This window comes from Nycticebus coucang, chromosome 14 (genome assembly GCF_027406575.1).
Source record: "Nycticebus coucang isolate mNycCou1 chromosome 14, mNycCou1.pri, whole genome shotgun sequence".
Lineage (NCBI taxonomy): Eukaryota > Metazoa > Chordata > Mammalia > Primates > Lorisidae > Nycticebus > Nycticebus coucang.
Window position 1 is genome coordinate 18964512 of NC_069793.1, and position 15117 is coordinate 18979628.

General features: G+C 42.0%; 1 protein-coding gene and 1 non-coding gene across 6 annotated transcripts in view; both read left to right on the plus strand.

The window, feature by feature from the left end:
* CKAP5 (cytoskeleton associated protein 5) overlaps positions 1-15117 on the plus strand; it is a 141703-nt gene that overhangs the window by 125514 nt on the left and 1072 nt on the right. For all 5 annotated transcript variants that reach the window (XM_053560495.1, XM_053560496.1, XM_053560497.1 and 2 more), the window contains exons 34-42: positions 185-358; positions 582-702; positions 6058-6237; positions 7418-7605; positions 8302-8377; positions 10057-10245; positions 10335-10472; positions 10950-11033; positions 11128-11287. In XM_053560495.1, coding sequence (XP_053416470.1) covers positions 185-358; positions 582-702; positions 6058-6237; positions 7418-7605; positions 8302-8377; positions 10057-10245; positions 10335-10472; positions 10950-11033; positions 11128-11287 — 1310 coding nt within the window. The remainder of the gene's footprint in view (positions 1-184; positions 359-581; positions 703-6057; positions 6238-7417; positions 7606-8301; positions 8378-10056; positions 10246-10334; positions 10473-10949; positions 11034-11127; positions 11288-15117) is intronic.
* LOC128566243 (small nucleolar RNA SNORD67) lies at positions 751-857 on the plus strand. Its single transcript, XR_008374526.1, has one exon. It is a non-coding gene; the product is annotated as a small nucleolar RNA SNORD67 (small nucleolar RNA).

Here is a 15117-nt window from a genome sequence, read left to right on the forward strand (position 1 = left end):
TGAATCAAGCTGCTGCCCATTTAAGGCACTTACTTAGACTCAAGGATTTAAATCATTCAGGGGGGCTGAAACCAGAAGTTGAACATCTGTCCTGAAGCTTTGGGACAACTGGCAGTGCAGTGCCACTCTTGCCTTTTGTTAAGAAATCTCTTTTAGTTCAGGAGCCTCCTTTTGCTTCCCCTAGCCAAGCCCGAAGCATGAGTGGGCATCCTGAGACAGCCCAGATGGTCCGCCGGGAATTCCAGCTGGATCTAGATGAGATTGAGAATGACAGTGGCACAGTCCGGTGTGAAATGCCAGAACTTGTCCAACACAAACTAGATGACATTTTTGAACCAGTCCTTATTCCAGAACCCAAGTAAGTTAAACCTCTTTCATGTAAACATAAGAAGTTCATGATCATGAGTGTGCCTAGGTGAAATGAGCCTTCTGTGGTAGTGTGCAGTGAAAATGTTTTAGAACTGATTTCCTAAGTGATGGTTTTTTACTAAGACCTGGATCTAGAGGGGAATTGCATAATTCTAACTTACTGCGATGTCTTATAATAGAGATTAACATTTTCCCTTTGCTCTGCTGTCTAGGATCCGGGCTGTTTCTCCACACTTTGATGACATGCACAGTAATACAGCATCCACAATCAATTTCATTATCTCCCAAGTAGCCAGTGGTGACATCAACACGAGTATCCAGGCTTTGACCCAGGTATGGAGGTGCTCCCATGATAGGGAACCCCTTGGTGAATATAGGGGCTATAAAAGTGATGGGTTGCACACTGATGGAGTCATAGAATTTAGAAGATACACGAAATGTTCAGTACTGCCATGAGGAAAAAAGTGCTCAGGGGCCACTCAGTCATCATTTGCCTCAGAGGATATAGCTTTAGAAGAGCCTTGCATTTTTCTTTTTTTTTTTTTTTTCCGGCCAGGGCTAGGTTTGAACCTGCCACCTCCGGCATATGGGACCGGCACCCTACTCCTTGGGCCACAGGCGCCGCCCGCATTTTTCTAATTGTATTCATTCACTAGCAGCTAGACGATAACGGCAGTAGCAAAGGGGGAAAGAATTCTCTCAAAGAATGTGCTTAGATTTTAGTGGACAGAAACAAGTAAACAAGAAATTATCAGATAGATGTAACTATTGTGAAAATAGAACTCAAAGTGGGTGATGGCCAGGACAGAGGGACTGAGTAGTTACTTAGATTAAATGATCAGGAAAAGTCTGATGTCCAAATCAGTGTAAGAACATTCCAAGCTGAGGAAGCAGCTCATAATACAAAGGCTCCGGTTAGGAATGAGGTGGCCAAGTTCTAGGAAACGATAAGGGTCTGTGTGCCTGGAGGATAGTGTTGAAGGGGAAGAATGGTACAGAGTGAGGTTTGAGAGACAGTGATCAGATCGTGCAGGGCTTAAAAGTGCCTGAGAATGTTGTTTGGATTTTAGTTGTGATGAGAATCCATTTGAAAATTTTAAACAAAGAATTTACATGTTTAAAAATTTTATTTTCATCTATCTCTGCTTCCATTCCCTAACAACTCTAGTCCTAAAGTTACTAGATGGGGCACAGCAAGGTAGGCATTCATAGCTGTGGCAAGGGAGTAGGAGTGGGGAGTCATAATGGCCCACTAATAGGGTCTCGGATTCCAAGTACTGTGAGGAGGATGTCCATGTAGAAGGGCAACCTGGAGTTCAGAGAGTTGGAGCCACGCGGGATGAAGGGGATATATTATGTATGTAGGAGCCAACCTGTCATGGTAGTATGACCCCAGGCAGTGTGAGGAGGGTGTCTTCGTGCATTGGGAATGGGGAGGTGGGGCATGAGGCGTGGCTTAAAATGAGGAATCCAGCAAAAAAAGTGTGCATCCACATTGGGAATGGCTGGCCACAGAAATGGAAGATTGGTTACATCCAAAGAGATTAGTCAATAAATAAATACAATAAGGAAGATGGGGGAGGTGCCTGTGGCTCAAAGGAATGGGGCACCGGCCCCATGTACCGGAGGTGGCCGGTTCAGACCTGGCCCCTGGCCAAAAACTGCAAAAAAAAAAGGAAGATAGTAGTTAAGTTTCTCCCTGTTAGAGAAAAGAGTTACAAACATACAAGGCGAATAGAATGAACTGTGGTATTGGACCAGAATAGACCTCAGGTTTTCGTGTATAGATATAGAAATAAACATCAATAGAAATGTGCATGTGTGTACGCCCATATAATGGGGGATGATATACATATATGAGTTGTATTAATGTATAGTCATACGTCACTTAACAATAGGGATACATCATTAGGAATGAGAAATGAATCATTAGGCATTTTCGTTCTTATGTGAACGGAATATGTATGATGGAATATAATTACACAAACTTGGCATAGCTTCCTACATACCTAAGCTATATGGGATAGCCAGTTGGCTACTAGACTACAAAATTTTACAGTTTGTTACTATACTGAATACTAGAAGCAATTATAACACATTGGTAAGTACAGTATTTGTATATCTAAACATAAGAAAAATACTGTAAAAATACATGTTATAATCTTCTGGGACCACTACTGCATATGTGGTTCATAGTTGACCAAAATATCATTAAGGGCATATGACTGTACATTTGTTCCCCTCAGCTCTTTTCACTAAGAGGACTCAAGAACAACAATACCCCAGCAATGGGCTGGTGCCTGTGGCTCAAAGGGGTAAGGCACCGGCCCCATATGCCGGAGGTAGTGGGTTCAAACCCAGCCCACAGCCCCGGCCAAAAACTACAAAAACAAAAAATAATACCCAGCAATGAGCATACCTAGGTCTTAGCCTCTAAATACCATTTTCTGCCAAAAGGAATGCAAGTTCTATAGAGAAGTGACTGCTTCCAGGGCTGAATCAAGGAAATTACAAAAGATCCTAGAACATCTTTTTTTTTTTTCTTAGTGAGACAGTCTTACTTTGTCTCCAGTGGTAGAGTGCCATGGCATCATAGCTCACAGCAACCTTAAACTCTTGGGCTCAAGTGATCCTCTTGCCTCAGCCTCCCAAGTAGCTGGGACTACAGATGCCTACCACAACACCTGCCTTTTTTAGAGACAAGGTCTTGCTCTGACTCAGACTGGTATCCCAACTCCTGAGCTCAGGCAGTTCACCTGCCTCAGCCTCCCAGAGTGCTAGGATTACAGGCACGAGCCACTGCACCCGGTCTAGGACATCTTATTATGCCAGACAGCAAGGATAGGCTCAAAGAATAATAGAGACCAGGCACGGTGGCTCACGCCTATAATCCTAGCACTCTGGGAGGCCAAGGCAGGCAGATCTCTTAAGCTCACAAGTTTGAGACCAGCCTGAGCAAGAGCGAGACCCCAGGCATTGTGGTGGGTACCTATAGTCCCAGCTACTCAGGAGGCTGAGGCAAGAGAATCACTTGAGCCCAAGAGTTTGAGGTTGCTGTGAGCTACAGTTGTATGGCACTATACCAAGGTTGACAAAGTGAGACTCTGTCTCCAAAAAAAAAAGAAAAAATACAAATTACCAAGTAGAGAGACCTGACAGAAACCACCTTAATCTTTTGATCTAAGCGAACATCAATAATACAGCAAAATGAAATCACAAGCCACCATATAGGATCCAGTGAGAGTACTATATCACTTTGCTCATATTTCTACCCTGTTTCCCTGAAAATAAGACCTACTTACAGGAAAGATAAGATGTCCCCTGAAAATAAAACCTAGTGCATCTTTGGGAGCAAACCTTATTATAAGACACTGTCTTATTTTCGGGGAAACGGGTAATATTGTATAACCTGACTCTTACCAAAATGTCACAGTCAAGGAAGTTGAGGAAAGACTAAAGAACTGTCCTTGACCAAGGAGAGACTAAGAGATGTGACATCTAAATTTAGTGCGTGATTCTAGACTGGCCTTTTGTTATAAAAATCACATAATCAAAAAAAAAAAAATCACATAATCAGGGTAAAATGGAATAGGGTCTGAGGGTTAGATGATAACATCAATGGAAATTTCTTTCATTTTGATGGTTATATCATAAATGAAGGAGAATATTCCTGTTATTAAGAAATACAGTAGATCCTCCTTAGTATAGTGGCAAATAAAAAAAATACAGTAGAATCTCTGTAAGCTGGCCACCCACAGAACTATGTCTGGTCAACATAAAGAACTAGACACACTGTATGAATGTGTACATGTGGTACATGCCCAGTCTATGAAAATTAGGTCATTTTGAGGTGGTCAGTATAGGAGGGAGGTGTTCAACTATGGCGGTTGTACTGTATACATTAAAGTATCAGATTGACAACTTACTGCCAAATGAGTCAGGATAAAGTTCCTTTACTATACTTTAAATGTTTCCTTAATATTTGCACTTTTTGTTAATTGCAGGAAAAGTTAACTCTGGCCACTATAGAGATCAGATTATAGGTGAAGCAAGAGTGGATTCCAGGGCAGTGCCTGTGGCTCAAAAGAAGTAGGGCACCAGCCCCATATGCTGGAGGTGGCAGGTTCAAACCCAGCCCTGGCCAAAAACTGCAAAAAAAAAAAAAAAAAGAGTGGATTCCACGAGACCTATTAGAAATTTAAGCCTAAAATTCATGTGAAATTTAATATCAGGTGCCGCAAGGATGAGAATGGTGGAGAAGAAGAAAATGGAATGCTTTTAGAGACCCCTTTGGAAGTTCCACAGAACTTGGTAGTAGATTGCATGAGAACATACACTTAACACTAGACCAATATTTGGGAAACCTGAGTTTTGAATTTGGACTAAGTTGTCTGATTTTCCTGAGCCTCACTTTTCTGATTAATATCAATCCTTTAGGGCGGCACCTGTGGCTCAGCGGGTAGGGCGCCGGTCCCATATGCCGAAGGTGGCGGGTTCAAACCCAGCCCCGACCAAATTAAAAAAAAAAAAATATCAATCCTTTATACAGAGTTCAAAAAGCATTCCTTTTAATAAACATTTAAACACAGGTATTGGCCAGGAGTGTTGGTTCACGCCTATAATCTTAGCATTTTGGGAGGCTGACGCAGGTGGATTGCTTGAGCTCAGGAGTTTGAGACCAGCCTGAGCAAGAGTAAGACCCTGTCTCTAAAAATATCTGGGCATTGTGGGGGGCACCTGTAGTGTCAGCTACTGGAGAGCCTGAGGCTAGAGGATCACTTGAGCCCAAGAGTTTAAGGTTGCTGTGAGCTATGATGCCGTGGCACTCTACCCAGCGTGACAGAGTAAAACTCTGTCTCAAAAATAAACTAAATAAACAACCAAAGTTATTATTCCTTTAACTAGACAGTGAGCCTCTTAAAATGGAATGTGTTACTTAATTCACCAAATAGTATCTTGCTTAGTAAATATTTATTGAATAATCGAATCCTTAAGGACTGGTTATTTATATAAAAAGTGACTTTTTTTCAAGGAAAGATATTGAAAGTGCTTTGCTAGGCTATAAATATCCTTATACACCAGAGCTGGCAGGTTCGAATCCGGCCCGGGCCTGCCAAACGACAATGAAAATTATAACCAAAAAATAGCCAGGCGTTGTGGCCTGCACCTATAGTCCCAACTACTTTGGAGGCTGAGGCAAGAGAATCACTTAAGCCCAGGAATTGGCGGTTGCTGTGAGCTGTGACATCACAGCACTCTCCCCAGAGTGACAGCTTGAGCCTCTGTCTCAAAAAAAAAAAAAAAAGGGTATGAAACTTGCAGCCAGGTGTGATGGCTCATACCTGTTACCAGCACTTTGGGAGGCCAAGGCAGGAGGATCAGTTGAGCCCAGGAGTTTGAGACCAATCTGAGCAACATAGCAAAAAACAAAAAATTAGCACTCTACAAAAAATAAAAAAATTAGCTGAGTTTGAAAAAAAAGAAAATTAGCTATAGTCCCTACTCAGAAGGCTGAGGCAGGATTGCTTGAGCCCCAGAGTTTGAGGTTGCAATGAGCTATGATGTCACTGCACTTTAGACCGGGCAACAAAGTAAGATCCTATCTCAAAAAAATAAATAAATAAATAAATAAATAAATATAAAGAAGTATGAAACTTGGAAAATATACCTTGAAATTTTTATTACCAGATCGATGAGGTCCTGAGACAAGAAGATAAAGCTGAAGCCATGTCTGGCCATATTGATCAGTTTCTAATAGCCACATTTATGCAGCTAAGACTCATCTACAACACACACATGGCAGATGAGAAATTGGAGAAAGATGAGATCATCAAGTTGTATAGCTGTATTATTGGCAACATGATTTCGGTAAGGGTACCTCTGCAGAACCTTGAGCTTCCCATCAATCTCTCATTCCATCTGGGTTCTAAAGCCAGAGTCAGTATAGTATAGATGTTTCACTAAGTCTTATGTCACCTGGTAGAATTTTACATGCTTTGTATAGCTATTGATTACCTCCAGTGGATATTGGGCTATATGCCGGCTTCTCTTTTTTCCCTCGGCTTATCTTAGAATATAAAGTAGAATGTTGTGTTGGGCACAGTGGCTCATGCCTGTAATCCTAGCACTCTGGGAGGCTGAAGCTGGTGGATTGCCTGAGCTCACAGGTTCAAGACCAGCCTGAACAAGAGTGAGACCCCGTCTCTAAAAATAGCCAGACATTGTGGTGGGTGCCTATAGTCCCATCTACTGGGGAGGCAGAGGCAAGAGAATTGCTTGAGCCCAAGAGTTTGAGGTTGCTATGAGCTATCAGGCCATGGCACTCTACTGAGGGCGACAAAGTGACACTGTCTCAAAAAGAAAAGAAAAATGTTTACAGATGAGTTAGAATTCTGTTTCCTGCAACTTTCTTTATTACACATGGTAAGCCCTACTGGGCTTTTCACAATTAGTAGGCTTACATTAAAAAAATACTAATTACTTGGGAGGCTGAGGCAAGAGAATCACTTAAGCCCAAGAGTTTGAGGTTGCTGTGAGCTGTGATGCCACAGCACTGTACTGAGGGTGACATAGTGAGAATGTCGCAAAAATAAATAAATAAAAATAAAAATGCTAATTATCCTGATTTGATCATTATATACGTATTGAAATATCTCTCAGTATCCCATAAATATGCATAGTTATTTAACTCCAGAGCAGATTATAAGGATAATAAAGACTTTCCTTCTCATTCACTTGCATTTCAGTATGCTTTCTTAAATTGGGAAGAAAAGGGTAGAATTATGGTGCCAACTAGCCAGAAATTACAAATTGTGCATAATAAATTTCACATGTAAAAAAACTACTTTTACAATTGGAAGGAAACATACCAATTAATTTTTCCTATTGTTAGAGCATGTGATGATTTTTACTTTTAACTTAATACTCTGAATTTACAAAAGAATAAATTACAAAAGAATTGAATATTTACCAGAATATATCACTCACATTTATCTTCTTTACTCTCTATGTTGAGTTTCACACTTCCCTAACAATTGCGTCTGGATAGCTGTTTCAGATAGAGAGCCTGGCCCGAGAGGCATCCACTGGAGTACTGAAAGACCTAATGCATGGTCTTATCACCTTAATGCTGGATTCTCGGATTGAAGATCTAGAGGAAGGACAGCAAGTAATTCGCTCTGTGAACCTCTTGGTGGTAAAGGTTCTGGAGAAGTCAGACCAGACCAACATCCTAAGGTACTCTCAGCCAGTACGGTGGGGCATCCTCTCTTTTGTCTACATGTGGAAACTAGATCAGTGGTAACTTTAGGTTTCCCCAATAAGGTGCTTTATTATTCTTTTCTTCTTCATGGACCAAAGTTATTTCAGCCTGAGACAATAGCTAAAACTAGTAACTTTTTAGTAAGCCAACCAACATGAATTTTCTAGAATAGGACTGTAAAGTTTATCAGGTACATCTTCTTTTGTATACTTTTGTATATATTTCAGGTCCATTTTTTGTTTTCTCAGCTACCAATGACAATGAAAAATAGAGTGATAAACTTTACCACTTACAAGTGGTAAAAAGTTTAAATGATGTTTATTTTCTTAACTGAATGTCAGCTAGTCCAAAATAATTCCTGACCCATCTTAGGGGTCCTCAAACTTTTTAAACAAACACTGTCCCTCAGACCATTGGAGGGCCGGACTATAGTTTTAAAAAAAAAACTATGAACAAATTCCTATGCACACTGCACATATCTTATTTTGAAGTAAAAAACCAAAACGGGAATAAATACAATCACACTGCTTCATGTGGCCCACGGGCCATAGTTTGAGGATCCCTGGTTGATAGAGAATAATCACACTTGGACTTTGAATTTCAGTACTGATTTTAATTGGAATGCGGTTTTGAAACTGAATGCTGTTTTGTTTTGTTTTGTTTTTTCCCAGCGCCCTACTTGTTTTGCTTCAGGACAGTCTGCTAGCAACAGCCAGTTCTCCCAAATTCTCAGAACTTGTTATGAAGGTGAAGTTAAAATGATTTGATCTGTTTACTTTCAAAGATGCTATTACTTCATTAAAAGTGTGGAGGAAAAGGAGTGGGAGCTAAGAAAGACACAGGCTCAAATCAGCGACTTGACACCTGAAAAATATAATTGGTCTTCAATTTTCCCTCCTCCAATTTATACCCCAAATTTGGGCCTAAACAATTTTTAAAAGCCTACACCCACCTGTAATCCTAGCTACTCGGGAGGCTGAGGCAAGAGAATCGCCTAAGCCCAAGAGCTGGAGGTTGCTGTGAGCTGTGATGCCACAGCACTCTACTGAGGGCAACAAAGTGAGACTGTCTCTTAAAAAAAAAAAAGCCTATAGCCAGTGGTCACAGTGACAGCTTGAGGCCAGGCATTCAAGTCCAGTCTACCGAGGTCTATGAAGTGAGACTCTGTCTCTAAAAAAAAAAAAATGTTTAATTAAATAAATAAAAGCCTATAGCACCTGATATACCTAATAGTCCTAGGTGGTCTGCCATCTGTGAGGCCCGATCCTGCTTATTTATCTCCTGAGATCAGATGAGATTGGGTATATTCAGGATGATATGGCCATAAACTCAGGCCCAAATAATTCTTAGCCTCAAATAATGAAAAGGAGGAGCTGCTTTATAAATATTTCACCATTTTTTTCCCCTAAACTCAGAAGTCAAGAAGTTTGATGAGACAGACTTCATTTCTTTTGGGGAAAAAGATGTGTATAGCCCTATAATATCTTGGCCTTAAGTAGATCATAGTAATACTGTTATTACACTGCAGTACTATAAGACATTTTGTTTCCTCAGATTAGATTTGGTTGAACATTATGAACTACTCTACACTCGGGTACCAAGAAAACCTAAGACAGAATTTCCACATTTTCACATTAAATGATAGCCCCTATCTTTGGAGAGTGGGAAAGAGGAGTAGAAATAGATGGTTAGATGGGTGACTGGTCACACTTCTGTTAGTGACATGGTTGCAGTGATTAAAACTTTTTGGTGGCTGGCTCAGCACCTGTAGCACAGTGGTTACAGCGCCAACAATAGTTGGGGGTTGTGGCAGGCACCTATAGTCCCAGCTACTTGGGAGGCTGAGGCAAGAGAATCACTTGAGCCCAAGAGTTTGAGGTTGCTGTGAGCTGTGATGCCAGGACACTCTACAAAGGGTGACACAGTAAGACTCTGTCTCAAAAAAAAAAAAAAATTTATTTATTTTTATTTATTTTTTTTTTTTGGTGGCTCACGCCTGTAATCTTAGCACTCTAAGAAGCCAATGTGGGTGGATTGCCCAAGCTTACAGGTTCAAGACCAGCCTGAGCCAGAGCGAGACCCCATCTCTTAAAAATAGCTGGGTGTTATGGCGGGCACCTATAGTCCCAGCTACTTGGGAAGCTGAGGCAAGAGAATTGCTTGAATCCAAGAGTTTGAGGTTGATTGAGCCATGACACCACGGTACTCTACCCAGGGCGACAAAGTGAGACTCTATCTCAAAAAAAAATTTTATTTTTCTATTTTTTTTCATGTTTTAGCAGCTGAACTTGAAATATATGCTGTACCACATTTATATCCCTGGCCATCTTTTAGAAGTGAGCCCAGAGTTTAGGGAAGATAAATTGTGATAAATTATCATCATTCAACAATCACTCCTCCTAACTCTTACTTCTTTTTCTTAATAGTGTCTCTGGAGAATGGTTCGACTGTTGCCTGATACCATCAATAGCATTAACCTGGATAGAATTCTGCTGGATATTCACATATTTATGAAGGTCTTTCCCAAAGAAAAACTGAAGCAATGCAAAAGTGAATTTCCCATAAGGACCTTAAAAACACTGCTGCATACCTTGTGCAAATTGAAAGGGCCCAAGGTGAGAACAGCAACTGGTCACAAAGGGAACTTGGAATAAGGAACATGGAAATGGCATTGCTACTCTTTGAATGTGCATGTGTCCCTTAGATCCTAGACCACCTAACGATGATTGACAACAAGAATGAGTCGGAGCTGGAGGCCCATCTCTGCCGGATGATGAAGCACAGCATGGAGCAAACCGGGAGCAAGTCTGAGAAGGAAACAGAAAAAGGGGCATCTCGACTAGTGAGTGGCCTGACTTGGAAGATGAAGGGAATTGAGGTTGTGCTAGAAGTGCTCTTGTCTAAGATGTGGGTCGCCTGGAGATCATTTTCTGAAGACCCAAGGTTAAGGCGCAGGGATTGGTCTAATCAGTCTCCTTCTAAGGTTCAGTAACCATTTTTACCTTGAACTTTTTCAATTTAAACTAATTAAAACTATGTCCTTTTTGATCCTCCAAGAAATGTCCCTAAAGCATTGGTCACCAGATAAATCCAAGGTGAGCGTGCTCTGTTTAATTGGGGAGGAATAGCCCAATTCCTCCTTCATCAAGTTGAGGTGAAAAGCTAGCTAAGAGCAGACGCATTCAGTAACCCAGAATGTTAATGATTCTGCTGCAGTTGCTACAGCACTGGTGGTTCTCCAGGAACATTCCAGTAAGGCCAAGCTTCTGAGATATGTTCTGTTCATATCATCAATTCCTTGTCTCTTTGAACTTTTCAGGATGAAAAGTCATCAAAGGCTAAAGTGAATGATTTCTTAGCTGAGATTTTTAAGAAGATTGGCTCTAAAGAGAACACTAAAGAGGTGAGAGTGAAAGGGTTAAGCAGAACTGAGATCTGCTTTGTGGAAAAGGGACACTAACATCTATCCCTGCCTCTTTCTTTTTCTTGTTCACCAGGGCCTAGCAGAGCTATATGAATATAAGAAGAAATATTCAGATGCTGATATTGAACCATTTCTGAAAAATTCCTCCCAATTCTTCCAGAGCTATGTTGAGAGGGGCCTTCGGGTGATTGAGATGGAGAGGGAGGGCAAAGGCCGTATTCCCACTTCAACAGGTATAGTTTCCTTTAGTAGCTCCAGGAATAAGCTGAAAGCAGCTTGCAGCTCAGGAACGTGAAGTTTTGGTTGGTTTAAATTTATATCCATGAAGTTCAGTACTTAATGGTCATCATTGATCTTCACATTGCTACATTGAGGGGTCAATTCTCAGTTATCCGCCGTCAGTATTTGATGATGGTAAATGTTTACCACCCTTAGGGCAATTTCTTCACCTGGCTTCCAGTTCTGTATGCTATCTTGGTTTTCTTCTGGCCTCACTGACTCTTCCTTCCCGGCCTTTGATTAATTGTTCTCCCTGATTCGTTCCTCCCTCCTTCTTTCCCTCCCTCCCTTCCTTTCTTTTCTCCTTTCCTCCTTTCCTCACTCCCTCCCTCCTTCCCTGCCTTCTTTCCCTTCTTCCCTTCCTCCCTGCCTTCCTTTCCCTTCTCCTCCTCTCCTCCCTCTCCTCCTTCTCTTCCCTCCTTTCTTCTCTTCCTCCCTTCCTTCTGACAGGGTCTTACTCTGTTGCCAGGCTAGAGTACAGTGCACCATTGTAGCTCACTGCAAACTTGAATGAATGCCTGGGCTTAAGTGATCCTTCTGCTTCAGTCCCATGCACCTAGGACTACAGGTGCATGCTACCATGTCTGGCTAATTAAATTTCTTTTTTTTTTGCAGTTTTTGGCCCGGGGTGGGTTTGAACCCACCACCTCCGATATATGGGGCCAGTGCCCTACTCCTCTGAGCCAAAGGCACTGCCCTAAATTTCTATTTTTTTATAGAGACAAGATCTTGCCGTGTTGCCCAAACTGATGTCAAACCCCTAACCTCAAGCAGTCCTCCCAGCTTGACCTGTACCATGTCAAAACCTCCTGATTCTTCGGGTCGGCGCCTATAGCTCAAGGGGCTAGGTGCCAACCACATACACTGGAGAGCCCCGCCCAGGCCTGCCAAACAACAATGACAACTACAACCAAGAAATAGCCAGGCATTGTGGCGGGCACCTCCAGCTGCTTGGGAGGCTGAGGCAGAAGAATCACTAAAGCCTAGGAGTTTGAGGTACTGTGAGCTGTGACGTTACAGCACTCTATGGAGGACAGCATAGAGAGACTCTATCTCAAAAAAAAAAAAAAAAACAAAACCTCCTGATCTTCCCCAAAACATTTTCCATTTGTATTCTTCATCTTTGCTGACTCAAAGCTTTTGAGTCTTCTCTTTCTCTATCAGGAAAGTCTTTTGGCTCTGCCTGCTAACTATATGCAGAATCTACCCACACCTCTCACCTTCACAGCTACCACCTTAGTCTAGACATTCTCTCTCATCTGGGTTATAGCATTATCTCCCTACTCTTGCCAGTCTTTATTCATTTCTAGACAGAGGATCAAAATGACTTCTCAGCTGTTTTCCAGAAATTCTTTTACTCCGCTAAAGCAAAAAACTTAACTGTGTCTCTGAAGTCCCTCATATGGCCTGTTGATATTTTTAAGGACCTCACCTCCTACTCTCTCCATTGTCACTCCACTCCAACCCTACCAACCCCCTTACTGTTTCTGGAGGACATTAGGCATGTACCTTCCTAGGGCCTTACACTGGTGTTTCTTAGAATGCTCTTCCTAACATGGCCTCTTGACTAGCTCCCTTTCCTGTTTCTGATCTTTATTCGGATGGCACCATCTCAATGAGATTTTTCTTTTTTTTTTGAGACAGAGTCTCACTTTGTCACCCTCTATAAAGTGATGTGGCATCACAGCTCACAGCAACCTCAAACTCCTTTTTTTTTTTGAGACAGAGCCTCAAGCTGTGGCCCTGGGTAGAGTGCTTATAGCATCACAGCTCATAGCAACCTCTTAACTCCTGGGCTTAAGCAATTCTCTTACCTCAGCTTCCCAAGTAGCTGGGACTACAGGCGCCCAATACAGTGCCCAGCTATTTTTTGGTTGTAGTTGTCATTGTTGTTTGGCAGGCCTGGGCCAGATTCAAATCCGCCAGCTCTGGTGTATGTGGCTGGTGCCTTAGCTGCTTGAGCTACAGGTGCCAAGCCCAACCTCAAACTCTTGGGCTTACACGATTCTCTTTTTGTGGTGTTGTTGCAGTTTTTGGCCGGGACTGGGCTCAAACCCACCAACCTCGGCATATGGTGCTGATGCCCTACTCCTTGAGCCACAGGCACCACCCTTAAGTGATTCTCTTGCCTTGGTCTCCCAAGTAGCTGGGACTACAGGTGCCACAATGCCCAGCTATTTTTTTGTTGTTGTTGTAGTTGTCATTCTTGTTTTTTAGCAGGCCTGCGCCAGGTTCAAACCCACCAGCCCCGGTGTATGTGGCCAGCACTCTAACCACTGAAGTACGAACGCCAAGCCAATGAGATCTTATTCTAAACCTATGACCTACCCCCTCACCTCACCCTAGCACTTAACCACCTCTAACATATTAAGCTAACTGTTTGGCATCTGTCTCTGCTAGAATTTGAAATCCACAGGGGAAGGGTTTTTATCTGTTTTGTTGCCTAGCACATAGTAGGCATTCAATAGGTCTAGTCAAGTGCTACATAACAATGTTTTGGTCAAAGATGGGCCACATATATGATGGTGGTCTCATATGATTGTTAATGGAGCTAAAAAATTCCTAGCATCTAATGCCATCATAGCCACCATAATGTTGTAGCAGTTATTGTACTTTTTGTGTATTTTGTGTAGCCTAAGTGTACAGTGTTTATAAAGTCTAGTGTATAGTAATGTTGTAGGCCTTCACATTCTCTCACCACTCACTAAGGTACCTAGAGCAACTTCCAGTCCTACAAGTTCCATTTATAGTAAGTGCCTATACAGGTTCACCATTTTTTCTTTTTTTTTTTTCTTTTTTTTTTTTTGTAGAGACAGAGTCTCACTGTACCACCCTCGGGTAGAGTGCCGTGGCGTCACACGGCTCACAGCAACCTCTAACTCTTGGGCTTACGTGATTCTCTTGCCTTAGCCTCCCGAGCAGCTGGGACTACAGGCGCCCGCCACAACGCCCGGCTAGGTTCACCATTTTTTCATTTATACATTATTTTACTGTCCTTTTTCTGTATTTAGAAACACAAATACTTACTGTTAGGTTACAGTTACCTATAGTACTTAGTCCAGTAACACATTGTACAGCTCTTAGTAGCAATAGGCCATCCCATGCAGGAGTCCTCAAACTTGAAACAGGGGGCCAGTTCACTGTCCCTCAGACGGTTGGAGGGCAGGACTGTAGTTTAAAAAAAACTATGAACAAATTCCTATGCACACTGCACATACCTTATTTTGAAGTAAAAAAACAAAACGGGAATAAATACAATCACACCACTGCATATGGCCCACAGGCTGTAGTTTGAGGACCTGCCTTGCTGTACCAAGTTTTGAAGTTCTTGTAAAGCTTATCTTATGTATTTCAGAGCATCCTTGATTACTCACTCCAGGTGGATTCTTGTGGATTTTTTTGCTTTCAAGGTCAATTGCAATATTCAAGGCCAGGAAATTTTGTTTTTTTGAGACAGAGTCTCAAGCTGTCGCCCTGGGTAGAGTGCCATGGCATCACAGCTCACAGCAACCTCAAACTCTTGGGCTTAAGTGATTCTCTTGCCTCAGCCTCCCAAGTACCTTAGCTGGACTACAGGCACCAGCCACAACACCCATCTATTTTTGGTTTCATTTTTTTTTTTTCTGTTGTTGTTGTAGTTGTTGTTGTTTTAGCTGGCCCACGTTGGGTTCGAACCTGCCAGCCTCTGTATATGGCCGGCGTTCTAACCCAGGAAATTCTTAATTGTCCTCTTTGATGGCAGATTAACTAAGGCACTTTATATGTATGGGGAGTATGTGTTTAT